Source organism: Rhinocladiella mackenziei (assembly GCF_000835555.1).
Source record: "Rhinocladiella mackenziei CBS 650.93 unplaced genomic scaffold supercont1.3, whole genome shotgun sequence".
Classification (NCBI taxonomy): domain Eukaryota; kingdom Fungi; phylum Ascomycota; class Eurotiomycetes; order Chaetothyriales; family Herpotrichiellaceae; genus Rhinocladiella; species Rhinocladiella mackenziei.
In genome coordinates, this window is record NW_013550602.1 from 1,318,401 (window position 1) to 1,333,143 (window position 14,743).

The window sequence follows — 14,743 nt, forward strand, 5'->3', positions numbered from 1 at the left end:
TCCACAAATTCTCTTGCGTTGCATTGTGTCGAATCGATGACCACCACGACGTGTTACTCTTCTTCTTTCTTTGTGTTAGTGCACATTTTCAACTTGGGACTTGAAATTGGATGTGAATCCGGGCAACGAATATACTGCATCCTCTTCTGTACAAACAGGACAGGCAAAGAAAATACCACAATGTCATACCGACGTGAGGGCAAAAGTGTTCCCTTCTCTTCTCTCTACCATATTGTCTCTTCATCCTGAGACCTTGCCGACTTCTACCCCCAACGCACTTTTCCATTCGTTTCATTGGTGCTTACCAAACCTTGAAATATCTACTGGAACGCACGAAGTTCCATTTCTTTGGGTATGTTTCTTCATTTAGTCTATCTGAGGAGGATTTGAATGTCGCCTATCCCTCTCCGCAATCACTCATCATGTATACAAGGCTGGCGTGGATTTCTTGGCGGATTATTTTCCTTCTTTTCGCATCTCAAAGTCCTTCTCTCCAATCCTCCCCAAGGAGTAATAATATTATCATATGTAGAATTCAGACATCTCCTTCATCTAACAGATCCATGCCCCACTCAACATGCGCTATCCAAAGTATTCTTCAATCCTCCGCTTCTTCATTCATGTAGCCTCTCATGCACGTCGCACCACAAAGCTGCTTCTATAACATGTGAAAGGGTTTTGAGAGTCTTTGACGGCCTGAGGCCGGGGCTTTAACATTGGTCCCAGCAAATCCATTGACGATGCCCACACCAGAGCCCCAACCCTGTGCTTGATGCACCCTCCCAGTGGCCCCTGGTAGAATTCACGGCGTAGATTACCAAACATCTTCAGAATGGTCTGCTCTGCATTTTCCGGCGGAAATGAGCATCTCTGCCCTTCTGAACAAGGCCGAGTGCTGAGGGACATGGTTGCCATGCAATATCCGTGCCAAGCCCAGCCTCGTCACCTAATCGATTCTTCGTGACCCCCAGTTTGGATCAACCTTCCACCCTAGGTCAACCATGCAGATCATTCTGGATCAAACTCGTTTCTATCACACCCGAATTGATCTTCCAGGCGGCAAAGGTAGTGGTTTTCGTTCCAGTTCCGGCCAGCGCCATTTTTGTCTTCAAGAACTCCGCGCCCTTTCACCCAACCTTCCTTTCTTTCTTCCCCAAGTTGAACAAAATCAGTTCTGTTGCGCTAAGGATCTTCGGAGGTTCTCTCTCTCAGTGTCGATACATGCTACACAGGCCCTGTCCAAGGTATGCTGGCCTTACACTTCCCCCGACTGCTGAGACTTGTCTCCAGGGATTCGCTTTCAGCCTAATAACGCGGCACTTTGTTTGAGCTTCAGGAACACGATTCTAGAGTTCTCCCGACCCAGACAAGGGAATGACAGAGTCTCAATCACGTCACAAATCTCGCATTCCCCGCCTTAGCCCAAGAGATTTTTTATCACATGAATACAGGACCAGTGTGACTTACGAGTATTGTTCTTGCCGTGACCGGGGTCTATAAATGTCGGCTCCTTTTTGGTGAGTCCCGATAATTGCGGCTGTTTTCTTCGGAACTCAGTAGGCCAGAGACAATGCTTCCAATGGGCTTTTGGGGGGTTGGGGTTTGAAATGCCTGGAGGATGGCAAACCAGGAATATTCTTTCCCAGAGTAATTCCTTGCCTAGCGGCGCCTCTTATCAGAAGGTATGCGAAGAGACGCATTGTTGAGGGTAGACCCATGTCCAAAAGACTTCTCACTGACAAGGTTGTTTGACTTTGCTAAACATCCTGCCTCTCCGAGATGCCTTTAATATTTCCTTTCTTTGGAAACCCTCGCCCCCCTTCCCCTTTCTCTGTTTCTAACGTCCCGCTGCTACTCGGTCGCCGTGGACGGAATTTGCATCCTACATCCACATCTACTAGATTGGGTTCCGTTAGCAAGTATGTTCGACAGCTCTACGAAAGGGAAAACAAATGGCCTCTGGGGAATACAAGTCAGACCAATTGTGGTGATAGAGTTCGTCCAAAGGTATGAAGAGAACTCCCCTTACCGAGCACTCGACGCATCGGGAGTAGCATTGGTAAACTTGGACGTGCTTATCATCAATTTCTTCTGCATATTTTTCATTTCTTTCCAGACACCTGTCCATGTTGCTGCTGCTGCTGCTGCATCTGAGCCATCTTCGCTCTCGCACTCCGGCTTCCTCCAAGCTTAGGCCCTTTGGACTCTGTACCGGCACCGGGTCCTTTGGGCTGGCTTGAAGTTTTGTTTCTGTGATGTCGTTCGGCCATCGCATCGAAAAACTCTTGTCGAAACTGTTTAGCAAGGCGCTCGTCCGCGTCACTGTCATCTACTTCTTGGCCGCGGTTTTCAGGATTTCGTCGTTGTTCAAGGTCGTCAGCATCGTAAATATCCAGTCTATTTTCGTGCAGAACCTGCTCCACAAGTGCATCACGCGCAATGTCCTCGCTATTCCTCCGTTTCCGGGGCGGCGGCTTCATTGGTTTGCCATCACGACCGATGCGTGGTTTGCGAGGTCTTTGTGGTTTGGGTTCCTCTTCTACAGGAGCCTGGCCAGCTTTGGCACGCTCGAGTGCAGCCTGTGTCCGTGCAATGTTGCTGTCATGTGCAGAAGAACCCAGGTCAACTTCAGACAACTGACGAGCAGAGGATGGATGGTTGCTAGGAGGCATTTTGACGGGCCAGATATTGCCTTCAGCTGGAGTTGACAAGGTTTTGCGTGATTCTTCGTCTCCACCTCTCTGTGGGTTGTCTGACGAAGAGATAAGTTCGTTTCGTCGTTTGGCCATTTCAGCATCTATGAATGCAATCCTTATCTTGTTAGCAAACTACTTCTTCAAGGGTCAAAGATCTTCATTGAGAAAACGAACATGTGTCTGTCAACATTGACCACCTGACCAGTGCTGCCGATGAAGCGATTGGTGATGTCTATCGGCTTGTCCACCGATTCATCGGCTTTGGCCACCGGTGAATTTGAATTGTCCTCATTGGTTTTCCGTGTTGAATCAGAATTGGAGAATTGTACACCTGCGGCAGGTTTGCGATGTTGTTTTCGGGCCCGAATCAGGTTTGCAATATCGACTTCGGCCCCATTCTCGACTTGAGTCTCATCACCATCGGCATGAGTTGCTTCCCCTTCCGCCGGGGCAGGCAGAGCGACCGACGTTGATTCTGGAGATTGCACATGTTGAGCGCGCGCAAACTTCCTGCGCTTTGAGGATCGAAAGACAGCGGCTTCCTCCATATCGCCTCAAGGATCTGAAAAGGGCCCAAAGAAAACTTGATAAAGTGCAGGGCCTCGTTTGGTGGCAAAGCCGTGGTTCCAACGTGAGGTACAGAAGAAGGTGGGAAAGATTGTTCAAGACTGTACCATCCCCATGTATATCACTGGGTTACACGCAATTTTGATGATTCGTTTCCTGAGCTTCATACTTTCGTTCCGAATGATGCATACCTCAGACAGAGAGGATGTTGATCACGGTCTATCAAACCGAGGTCACGTGCAGCTGCGGACAAAATTTCCCTTGGCGCAACTTCTAGTCTAGACTCAATGCTCGCGCGATCCAACGACATTTTTTGTCGAAGTCCCATTTTTCCTTCGTCTTGAGCGCTTCATCGCCATCCAATTCCTTCTGCTCTTGAATTTACCTCTTCCGACCATGTCTCCCCAGGTACCAACAGCGACATACCGCTGTTGCCAATTCGCAGCTCGGACACAGAAACGAAATCTTTCCTCACGATGCCTCCGAATCTCTTCCACAAGCTCCTCCAATCAACATCGACGAAGAAATAGCTCGAGTCCCTCAGGACACTCAAGAAGATGGCAGTCAACGGATGCAGCAGCCACACCTTCGAACCCCAAGATTGCTGGTATCGTAGACCAAATATCACAACTAACATTGCTGGAGACGGCGGATTTAGTAACCAGTTTGAAGGTAGGCCGGATATCATTGCTCCCTTTATTAATTCCCCGTCCTTTCTTCGACACATTTCAATGACCGCTTTCAAAGCCTGGTTTCCGAAAGATGATGCCGAGCCCAGGCTAACAGTCTGATGCAGTCCCGTCTAAACATCCCCGACATGGCCTTTGCCGCACCAGCAGCTGCCCCTAGTGCCGCTGCCGCCACTGCGACTCCCTCTGCTGCGGAGGAGGAAGAAGCGGCCCCCCCGGCGGCCGAGAAGACTATGTTTACGCTCAAGCTCCAGTCGTTTGATGCCGCCGCGAAACCTAAGATCATCAAAGAAGTCAAGAGCATGCTTGGTCTAAGTCTGGTGGACAGCAAGAAATTCGTGGAGAGTGCGCCGAAGGTCCTTAAGGAGGGTATGCCTAAAGACGAATGTGAGAAGATTGTTGAGGCTATGAAGTCGCTGGGAGCGGTCGTCACCATGGAGTAAAAATCTGGCCGCAGAGAGCAAGGTGGGGGTTCAATCTCCATGACGGATCTTCAGTCGAAACCCTGATCGAGACCGCGAATTGGGACGATGGCGGAGTACAAATGAAAGAATCAAAAATGTATGTGTGTCCAGCATTTGTGGAGCCGGTCAAGCATATTTCCGAGAGGTTTGCCATTCTATCAAGTGAAATCATTTTTGATCGGAAAGACGGTGTAACTATATTACAACAGTTCCTGAGGGAATGGCTTCGGTATGTACAATTCAACCAATATACCTCCTCCCTAAGAACAACCGTACCTGGTGTTCTCACCTGTAGGATCGGTTGGTGATAGACCCATCCCTTTATGATCTTCTATACCGCTTCTCCAATGATGGGGAGGCAATGGTGCATAGTTTCAAGATGTAAAATTTCCCAAGGCACGGAATTCATCTGTCAACGCCCAACGCCCACACCCACACAAAAGTAGATTTGCACACCGGCATTTCATGAGCGTCATCATGCCGTAAAACAGAAGTCCGATGTTTTTTCTCTTTCCATATGACATCCCGAATTGTCATCCAATCAACCAAAAATGGAATCTCGCGTTTCTATTGCCTCTCGAACCTGGTGCCATTAACACCACTTACGCCCTTGCCCAACTGAGCAGCAACAACAGTGGCCTCTCTCACACTCCTTGCAACCGTGCCTCTAACTCGGCCTTCTTCCAGAACTAGCAATCCACCAATCGTGCACCCGCCAGGTGTGCTGACTTTCTCCCTTACGAGAGCAGGGTGTTCGCCGCTCAATACCATTCCGGCCGTGCCACGCATCGTCTGCGCAGCCATTAATTGTGCCTCTGCGCGCGGTAGACCCATGGCGACGGCGCCGTCGGCGAGGGATTCTAGCATCAACGCGAGGAAAGCTGGACCCGAGCCACAGAGGGCGGTGGAAACGTCCATCATTGAGGGCGGCAGGTGGACGACACGACCGATCCGAGTAAATATCCATTCTACGATCGATGAGAGGTCGGGGGGCAGAGGGGGGGTCGTGGTTCCAATGACGGTCATAGACTCTCGAACGATGGCCGCCGTGTTGGGCATGACTCGAACGATCTTGCATGCGTTTGACGGGAGGTCCTCGGGATATTCTGCGCCGTGTAGAGTTCGACCTATCTGTTCAACCGGGACACCTGCACAGATTGAAATGAGAAGTTTGCCGGCGAGTGCTTCCTTCATTCCCTCTTCGCGTAGTATATCTCCGACCATGTACGGTTTACAACCCAAGATGACCACGTCGGCGGCCTCGACACCCTTTACGTTCTCATTCTGTAGAATCGTAACATTCGGCCGGTAACCTTGGACTGAGAGTTTGATGCGCTTTGCCGACTCGGGCCGGCGGACACAAGCAATGAAGTTGGTAGGCGTTCGTGGTGGAGGGACATCGGTGGTGGGCGTTGTGGTTCCAGAGTCAGGGTAGGCTGGCGAAGGAAGCGTTGAAGCTTCAGTCAAGGACGAAAGGATGCCGGAGAGGATCGCGATTCCTAAGGTCCCTGGTTTGTGTTCAGTAGTGACTTTACAGGATAGTGGTCAGTATACTCACCACATCCAAGCACGGTCAAAGTCATTCCGCTATTGGTCACCAGGCTATTGACGCCGTTGGGCACCCTTAAGGTGTTCGCCATGTTCAAGACTTGGATCAGGAGCCACCTGTTGAAAAATGAGACGTGAAACTGTTGTGGAAGTCCTCTTGGTCCGGCAATTTGTAGCTGTCCGCTGAGGAATGACCAAACGTGCGGGGGTGAAGAATATTTTTGGGACGAACAAGGCTCCGGCCACATTCTGTTCCGCAGGGCACACAACAATCGCTGAAGATCTTACTCATGGGCATCGTTCGGAAACATTATTGAAGCCTCCCCTTTGTTGTTTCCCTACACCAAAACCCTGTTGCCGTGAGACAGACTCACCCGTCTCTCTGCAGTTCTACGCTTGAGCAAACTTTCGCAGCTCGCATGTGAGCAGCTTTTCGTCTTCAACACGGATGATGTGAATGCAATCTTTTCCTTCCACGAGCGTCCCGACCTCGCCATCATGGCCGACCCTTTCGAAGTTCGCATGCGATTCACCAATCTCCTCACCCACCTCTCGGCCTCGGCAACTGCATCTATCAAAACTGCGCACTATGCGCTCAAACACCGCGATATGGACGAGGACCTACACTCATGTATCCTCGAGAATTTAGAAAGAGGGAACAATATGAACAATCGCGCGAATATCATGTACTTTCTCGAGCATCATGCCGACATCAATATGAAGGAGGGTGGCCATGAGGCCTACGTTGAAATGGTTCGGCGCGACATTCAGCGTATCGTCGACGCCGTGGCGCAGAGCGGTGCGAACGTCAAGGTCGTGAGGAGAGTGGTCACGGGGCTGGGACAGAAAGGAGTGCTGACCGCAGAAGCCTTGAGCGTAATAGAGACTGGTCTGAAGGACCAAGAAGAGAAATTAGGGAGACTACTTGGTGACGAAGATGGCAAGCCTGAGGGTGATAAGGATACTGTGGACGGGGCGGCAGACGCTACGGCAGACACTCACAAAGCGACTCCGAGGACAGGAGCGCCGCATTCTGGAAAACCGAACGGCGTGTCCAAAATGGATAGGAGAGCGATCGAGCAGAGAATCGAGGAGGATCGAGAACGAAACAAACGACTACGAGAGAGTGTGTGGGCTGTCACTGGTGATGATGACCAGGAGTTGGACAAGATGTGGGAAGAAGGGAATTACGTTGGTGAAGATGAACTTATCATTGCTGATGAAGACGCCGATGAGCGTCTTCAGTTCGTGCGGTATCATCGAACGACGTTAGGAAGCTGAGGAGGAAAGCAAGACGAGATGATCCTGATGGTCTGAAGGCTTGTTTCCACCCATGAATGACAATTTCGACGTGGTCGATGGCCGCTTGACTGATCTAGCGGGCGATACGAGCAATGGAGATTATGCCATCCTTTCTTGCTCAAATGGCTTGCGGAGCACATGTTCCTGAGAGGAGCACACCAGGCTTTCCGCCTCGAAACGCCATATGAGGGCCCAAAAGGCACCACTCAACGAGCGCGATTCGTTGAGAAATCCGTCAAACTTTTGGCTTCTTTGATGCAGTACTGGCACCATCCGATTCCTCCTCGTCCGACTCAATAACCTTCCTCTTGCGAGCTGCAAGGGATGCTTCTCCATTTCCACGTCGGTTGGCTTCCTTTTCTCTCCTCAGTGCATAGGCGAGAAGGAGACCTTCGTACTCGTCTTCTTGTGCACGGGCACTGTCTTCAATTTGCGGGATGCGGTCTTCGAGTGGGATTTGCTGAAGTAAGTCTTTGTTCTTCTTGATGATACGCTGCTTCAACAAGAGACGCCACCAGTAATAATTCCGATCGTCGGCGTTTGGAGCTCTGGCCCCCCGAATCTTGAGACTGGTCAGGGACGCGCCACCGGCAGCGCGATGTGCAAGAGGTATCTGAGCAAGAAGATACATCTCAACCATACGCGCAAATTGCCGACTGGCGATCTTGTTGGTGGATCGGATGGCCTCCAACTTTTCAAGAGGGAGTAGAGTGGCAGTCGGCACCGATTTCAGGCGACCCCGTTCCACAGACACAAAGGGCGAGGAGTTAATCTTGACATCAGCTGCTTTCAATTGTGGTTCAAGCACATCAAAGTCATTCATGTCTCGTAATTTGTCGAATTCCTCGCTGGGATCTTCCACTGTCATTTCCAAAATCGTCGGATCAGCCATGACCTCATCGTATATGGCTTGATACAGAGCCGAGCCGTGACCGGACCGATGGAAAGGAGGTGTAATCACAAACTGTGATATTCTGAGTCGGGATGACAATTTGGTAGGAGTAATTGACTCCGAGGGCGGAAACGAAAAGGCTGGGATGTGGTCTCGCTGCGATCTTGGTTTCTGAAATTTGTAGAAGCGGTACGTTGTCGCATAGCCGACGAATGAGTATCGAGATGCAGTGGGAGTAGGCGCGAGAGGGTCTTTCTGGTACAATAAATACACCCTCCATCTATCCAACGTCCAGTCGACATCCTCCAAGTTAATGAACTGGCCACCTTCGATGAAGAAGACAATGAGGATCTGAATGTTGTCGACCAGAGTGCGCATTGGCATATCAAGCAGGGAACCAGCCCACACCTCATAGTTCTGTCCATCTTTTGTATACTTCTTCATGCAAACTCCAGGAGGAGTCCAGTTTGCTGCAGTCGCATCAACCTGCACTTCCGACTCGAAACCTGATTGAAATGCAATCGGAGGCAAGAAATTGCCGAAGGTTTTGTTGAGATCGAGAGCGCTTGTGGTGCCAACAGTGCTGAATTTTTTATCATACGAGACTTTGACATGAGGGCGCAAATCATGCGCCGCGAACTGGATCTCGATGTCTAGACCTTTGTAGCCGAAGATCTGTTCTGCTTCACCGACGATAGGATATGTAAATTGGGGATGGAAGTCATGTCTGGTCGTGAGTTTGTTGTTTGGGCCAGGCTGAACGATTGCGACATGGACCGCTTCATTCGCATTCACGGAGACTGTGGCGAGTCAGTACAGAATGTTCTGACACTGAGGCTTGACCAACTAACATTCTTCAGATGGAACCGCCATGTTGGTCGTGTTGGCAACTCTGCTCAAGGTGGTATCACTCCTCGCTCATGGTGAGGAAAGATGATTTTGAACCCAAGCAAAATACTCGACAAAACCGGGGGTATCGATGGTAATTTGGAGGTAACACAGTTGGCGGCAAAGTGAGAAGGAGGTTCGCTCGTTTCTGCAATTATCGGGCATCGCAAAGCACAGCTACGCGTGCGGTGTTCGAAACGCGACTCTCCCTGGCCAAGGTTTTGCCAAAAAAAAAAAAAAAAAAGACAAAAAAGCGGCAAAGTGGCTTGCCGCCCAAAATGGAGGGGTTCGATCTAGATAGAATAAAAATGTACCCAGTGCCACCACATGCTTCACTCGGCGAGTTCTCACCCTGAAATTTGGCAGGCTTCGGACTTTGGCTGACAATTCTAGTTAGGGAACTCGTATTCATCAATTTCTCTCTTCGCTTGACTATTCTATGAAGTCCTCGGCGTCCATTTACTCGGCAAGTTCAAAGTCGAAATAGCAGCCTCGTACTCCCTCGGCCACTCGCCCCTTGCATTATGCAGGTTGCAGAACTATGGTTGGCTTTTGGTTGATCGACTGCCTGCTCCTCTTTATTGAAACAGCGGTCACTTGCAGCGGCTCCTGCTGGCTTTGGTCTTGCATCAACCAATATCAATGGTCATTTTTGGACGATTGCTGAAATTTGGCGACCACCAGTAAAGCGGTAATGGTATTGGACATAAAGTAGCGGAAAGAATGATCTATGCCGCGTCGATTTCGGGTCAACATGATTTGGCGCGCTCCATTGGCTTTCGATTATGTGAGCTTGCTGTTATTTGAGCGATCCAACCGCAATCCAAACTATAATCTAAGCTACGGGACCTAGTACATGGTTACCAGGTTCGTGCGAAGCCGAAGTCATCCATTCAGCGACGCACTCTCGAGAGGATCCGTTGCCGAAGTCCTTTTTATGTGATCGGTGATCCAGAATATCCGTTACGATAACACAGTGAAACCTGAAGGCTTGCTGCATAGGAGTTTCACGTTTCTCGTAACATCAAACAACTTCCTGACAGACTCCCGAAACGGACCAACAGTCTGTACAGGAGTTTTCGATACGGCTGTGACCATACTGCTTCTTTCGTTTAGTTACACTTTTTGGACTTCTGTCTGGCTGGGGTCGGGAGCTTAATGAGAGACTCAAGCCGGGGGGGGCCGGGGATGGGGGGCGCCATTTGCTGGCCTGCAGTCGGAGCGTTCACCCCGGTTGCAGCCATGGGGCCAGCAAAGTGGCTTCGGAGGCTAGTGATCCTTCGTTTCTGCCAATTGCAGCAACGGTTCCTGTCATTGCGAGTTCTAGGCGAGTCGTTGACCCTCGAATCGATGGCTCGTTCCAAGGGTCACGGACCATGGATCCCGTGTTTCCGTTCCACCCTCCAGCTTTTGGGCGTGATCCCACTTCTCGGATCATATCATGACCTGTCCCACCCAACCCCGTCTTGATCGACTTTCTTTCCCGACTTTCACATCTCCCTTAATGGAACGACAAGCGGCAACGCAACATTGACCATGAAAGCTGGACGAGCGCGAACTACAACTTCGCCATTTCGAATGCACAGCACCCGTCCGAAAAAAGTCCTCGACAGCACGTTTCCCCTGGCTGTGACCATTCCAAGATGATGGTCTCGTCCCAAGTTGCGCGAGTCGGAGGTTGGGTCTGTGCGGGCCTCTCGCTGGTCATACTCATTGTTCGAGTCGTCGCAGCAAGAATACAGCATGGATCCTTCGATATCAGCACTGTTGTGTGCGTCACTGCCATCCTGGTGATCTCGGCTCGAATCGGTATCAACCAATATGTTCTCGCGTACGGCACCTCGAATGATGCTTTGTATGGGAAGGGACAATACTTCGACTCGCACGACCTCGACACCATCAAAATTGGCAGCATTCTAGCCTTGGTCGTAAGGTTGATGATCACGACCGTCTACTGGTTGCAGACCTGTCTTCTCCTTCTATTCTACTCTCGGATTCTCGAATTCCGTGCTCGGTGGACATCCGTTCTAATTCGAATTTGCTGGATAGTCATACCCTCGACCTATGCTGGAGTAGTTCTAGCAACCTTTCTGGAATGCCATCCATTCCATTTATATTGGCAGGTTGACCCGAATCCTGGATCGTGCATTCGAGCGTACATTCAATTGCTTACCCAGGGCGTCGCGAACATCGTCATCGACCTAATTTTGTTGGCGATTGCTTGGCCCCTGGTCGCAGTTCGTCGTCGGAGTTTGAATGAAAAATTAAGGGTTGGCGCTTTGTTTTGTTTGGGTTTCTTCTGCATCATCGTTACATGTCTCCGGATCGGATATATATATGCCGAGGAATCCTACCAACCTGTTCGAAGTTTTTGGGCTTCTATCCAGATGTTGGTTTCCTGCTTTGTTGCCAATGCACCGACGATCTATGGCTGCGTCAAGTTGATCAAAAGGCGGAAATTAGAACAAACGGCACGACGGGAATCGCGTCCGGAAATCTGGGTCCATCTGCAGGTGGCCAACGAAAGCACTACCTCTTCAGCTGTCCCGGTGCTTTCTCGGCAGACAACCGATTCACCAGCCTGCTCTGAGAAAGGGTGGTCACGTTGGGTCCCATGACAACTGCAGAAACGAAGACAAACTAAAATTACCAACGGTGTCACCATCACTGAACTCGAGCAGAACTAAGCCTACATCAAGGGGCCAAACAAACGACTAAGAGACCCTGGCGCGCCTCCTTCCGCCGGCCGACCTTCGCTACGGTCCAATATCATGGAATCCTTTCACATGATTCGAAGCCACACGAGGTTTCTGGTAAATGCTGGCATATCATTTTTTGGTTGAGAGGAAGGGGGGAGGGGCGGCCGCGCACACAAGGTGATGGCAGAAGCCTTGAAAATCATTTCGGAAGACCGCTTGGACCTTAGCCAGAGTGTGCATCTCTCAATGCCGAGCCAGGCTACGTCTCCACTGAGCCAGGTCTACCGAACAGAATGAGAGATCACCCTGCGTCCATTAAAAAATATTCAACTGGCTTTCTGGCTCTCCGGGTCTTTGAAACTGTTCAAGAATGGTGACCTGCTAGCTGACCTTGACCAAAAATGACAATTGCTCGCGGTACATAGATTGATATCTGTGCTATCACTTGGGTACCAATGCCGTGACCCTTTTTGTAAATACGTGCTCGAAAGTCTTTTCAACAATCCAAGATGATGATACATTAATGATTCGAGTGTAGAGGGATCGACCAAGGGGCTTCGCCATGATCATCATCGGAGAAATGGAGGATGTCAGGCGGGCGTCACGTGGTGATAAGCGTCGCCCCTTATCAGACCATTGTCGGAATCCTAAAGTGGAAAGGAATGGCTAGCCTGCGCCTTCAGGAGACTTTTTAACGTGGTGAGTGATCATATCTTGCCAGCTTTCTACAGTCACTAATCGAATACGGGAGCACAAATGTCGAATTGAAGCGCCATGCCAGCTTCCAAACGCACCGTGTATCACATTCTTTGAAGGGTGACTTTTCTTTTGGAACTTCCACCTGCCACATCTCCCAAATGGAGGGACTTTTTACCCTGCTCAGTTTGAGCGTTGTCATGGCCGTGGCCTCTTTTCTTGCAGGCGTACTTCCTCTGTCGCTTTCCCTGTCGCAATCGCAATTACGATTGATCTCCACCATCGGAATGGGCGTCCTGGTCGGGACTTCCTTAGTTGTTATAATTCCCGAAGGCGTGGAAACACTTTACAGCACCTCCGAAGTTGGCCACGCGCATTCACACGTAAGAAGGCAGGTCTTTGCACGCGAAGAAGACATCCGATGGCCGACCTCATACACACCTCAGACACTACCTGCGGTATCTGTTCGCGATCCTGGCGACGATGCAAGTCCACTCGACACACCGGGGCCCGTCATGCCTTCCGGCATGGAGCCTCCACCACGAACCCCTACGAAACCTGGTTTGGCTGGAATAATGGAAACCGAGAATGAGGTCGATAAAGATGCCAAAAAAGGAGGCGAAGAAAGTCATGATGGTGAATCCCGACACGCATGGATTGGGGTGGCATTGCTAGGGGGGTTTATGCTCATGCATCTGATTGACAAACTGCCACAATACACCCAACCAGCTAAACCAAAGACGAGGACTCACCATATCGCCCTCAATAACCTCGGGCGCAGATTCAATCTGACCACGTCGTTGGATCGGGATGATGAAGCGGACTCATTCCTCGGCTCGACAGAAGGATCTCGCGTTCGGAATCGGAGCTTTGCAACCACCACTGGGTTGGTCATTCATGCAGCAGCTGATGGAATAGCTCTGGGGGCTTCGTCCACTGCGACGAACTCTGGATTGAGCTTGGTGATCTTCTTTGCGATTATGCTTCACAAGGCACCAGCGGCGTTTGGTCTTACTTCTATATTGATCAAGCAGGGCCTTTCCAAAAGAGCAGCCAGAGGCCATCTCGTCCTTTTCAGCCTGGCTGCCCCTGCTGGAGCCATCTTCACCTGGCTGCTAGCTGGTGTTTTAGGTGGTGGCGGCAATCATTCTCCCCAAACAACTACTTGGTGGACGGGAATGCTTTTGCTTTTCTCCGCAGGGACCTTTCTGTATGTGGCCATGCACTCGATGCAGGACTCCCCAAGTTCTCATCAAGAACATATGAATGGCCAACCCAATGGATACGTCGAGGGGCGCGACAATGCCCAAAATGAGCAGAAACCTTCTTGGAAGGATTTGGGAGCAGCATGTTTTGGCATGATTCTTCCACTATTTTTACAAGTTGGACACGCACATTAACCGAGAATTTCCCTCTACATTGTCGACTTGGGACCCGTCGCTGTCACTGGGTTCAGCAGCGATGAAAAATCCCCCTGGGCATCGGGCTCTTGATCCGGGAAGTTTGTGCAGATCAATTGAGTGTTCGTCCTCATAGGCTTGATAGCAACAAAAATCCGGCTTGCTTATTGGGAAGACTCCCGGACGAATGCCACGAACCAAAATATTACCCTCCAAGCTTTCTGCAGTGTGCGGCGCCGTGTGATTCTGCGAATTGGTGGAATGAATCCGTGGGATTTACTGGAATTTGTACTTGTGCTACTGGTTACTAATGTAGGTTGAAACTCGACCGAAAAGTCGCATTGCAGGGGGCTGCGAGTGGTTTCTGACCTGGCCCTTGGCTGAGCTGTCGCGGTAACTGGCAATTGTTGGGCACCACCATCGGATGAGTTGATTTTGAGAAGGAACAACAGAGCGAATCAGCCTATATGGGGCGGGATAGGACGTATAATTTTATCGATCGTCACACTGGCCTGGAGTTGACCGTTGGATGCGCCTAGGAGCACTTGCAGAACCCGATCCGTCCAACCATCGGTATAGCACAAGTGAAGTATCGTGTGGATGCCGATATTGATATCTTAGCCCAAATGTAGTCGACGCATAGTGTTGCATTGACGGAGATCTAGACTCTGAAGATCAACACGGTCGACCAACTAGGGTACATGCTGCAGCATGATACCACCTACAGAATACGTTGTAGCGGTCAGTTGCCATATGTCAGGAAGCGAGTTCTTGGGCACCTAGTTAGTCGTAACCTGATGCAGGTTCCAGGGCCCATTAGGCACTCGTGGCGTGCATCAAGGAGCCCAAACGACTCACTAACAAAAGTCAGTGTATCCCCTCTCACCGTCGCCACCAAACCT

At 50.4% G+C, this 14,743-nt stretch overlaps 7 protein-coding genes across 7 annotated transcripts; 4 read left to right on the forward strand and 3 right to left on the reverse strand.

The window, feature by feature from the left end:
* Nucleotides 1–2,102: 2,102 nt before the first annotated feature.
* On the reverse strand, nucleotides 2,103–3,244 carry Z518_04007 (uncharacterized protein; the record flags this gene model as incomplete). The annotated part of the gene is made up of 2 exons (XM_013417715.1): nucleotides 2,103–2,811; nucleotides 2,871–3,244. 2 exons carry the CDS (start codon nucleotides 3,242–3,244, stop codon nucleotides 2,103–2,105), a joined length of 1,083 nt encoding a protein of 360 aa, XP_013273169.1.
* Nucleotides 3,245–3,659: 415 nt separating this feature from the next.
* Nucleotides 3,660–4,395, forward strand: Z518_04008 (ribosomal protein L7/L12; the record flags this gene model as incomplete). The annotated part of the gene is made up of 2 exons (XM_013417716.1): nucleotides 3,660–3,935; nucleotides 4,060–4,395. The coding sequence occupies 2 exons, from the start codon at nucleotides 3,660–3,662 to the stop codon at nucleotides 4,393–4,395; spliced, it is 612 nt and encodes a 203-aa protein (XP_013273170.1).
* A 588-nt stretch (nucleotides 4,396–4,983) lies between these two features.
* Z518_04009 (pyrroline-5-carboxylate reductase) lies at nucleotides 4,984–6,056 on the reverse strand (the record flags this gene model as incomplete). The annotated part of the gene is made up of 2 exons (XM_013417717.1): nucleotides 4,984–5,924; nucleotides 5,975–6,056. The coding sequence occupies 2 exons, from the start codon at nucleotides 6,054–6,056 to the stop codon at nucleotides 4,984–4,986; spliced, it is 1,023 nt and encodes a 340-aa protein (XP_013273171.1).
* A 406-nt stretch (nucleotides 6,057–6,462) lies between these two features.
* Nucleotides 6,463–7,245, forward strand: Z518_04010 (uncharacterized protein; the record flags this gene model as incomplete). Its single annotated transcript, XM_013417718.1, has 1 exon — nucleotides 6,463–7,245. One exon carries the CDS (start codon nucleotides 6,463–6,465, stop codon nucleotides 7,243–7,245), a length of 783 nt encoding a protein of 260 aa, XP_013273172.1.
* A 256-nt stretch (nucleotides 7,246–7,501) lies between these two features.
* Z518_04011 (uncharacterized protein) lies at nucleotides 7,502–9,031 on the reverse strand (the record flags this gene model as incomplete). The annotated part of the gene is made up of 2 exons (XM_013417719.1): nucleotides 7,502–8,958; nucleotides 9,010–9,031. The coding sequence occupies 2 exons, from the start codon at nucleotides 9,029–9,031 to the stop codon at nucleotides 7,502–7,504; spliced, it is 1,479 nt and encodes a 492-aa protein (XP_013273173.1).
* A 1,658-nt stretch (nucleotides 9,032–10,689) lies between these two features.
* Z518_04012 (uncharacterized protein) lies at nucleotides 10,690–11,251 on the forward strand (the record flags this gene model as incomplete). The annotated part of the gene is made up of 2 exons (XM_013417720.1): nucleotides 10,690–10,974; nucleotides 11,129–11,251. 2 exons carry the CDS (start codon nucleotides 10,690–10,692, stop codon nucleotides 11,249–11,251), a joined length of 408 nt encoding a protein of 135 aa, XP_013273174.1.
* Nucleotides 11,252–12,641: 1,390 nt separating this feature from the next.
* On the forward strand, nucleotides 12,642–13,841 carry Z518_04013 (uncharacterized protein; the record flags this gene model as incomplete). The annotated part of the gene is made up of 1 exon (XM_013417721.1): nucleotides 12,642–13,841. One exon carries the CDS (start codon nucleotides 12,642–12,644, stop codon nucleotides 13,839–13,841), a length of 1,200 nt encoding a protein of 399 aa, XP_013273175.1.
* Between the last annotated feature and the right edge of the window lie 902 nt (nucleotides 13,842–14,743).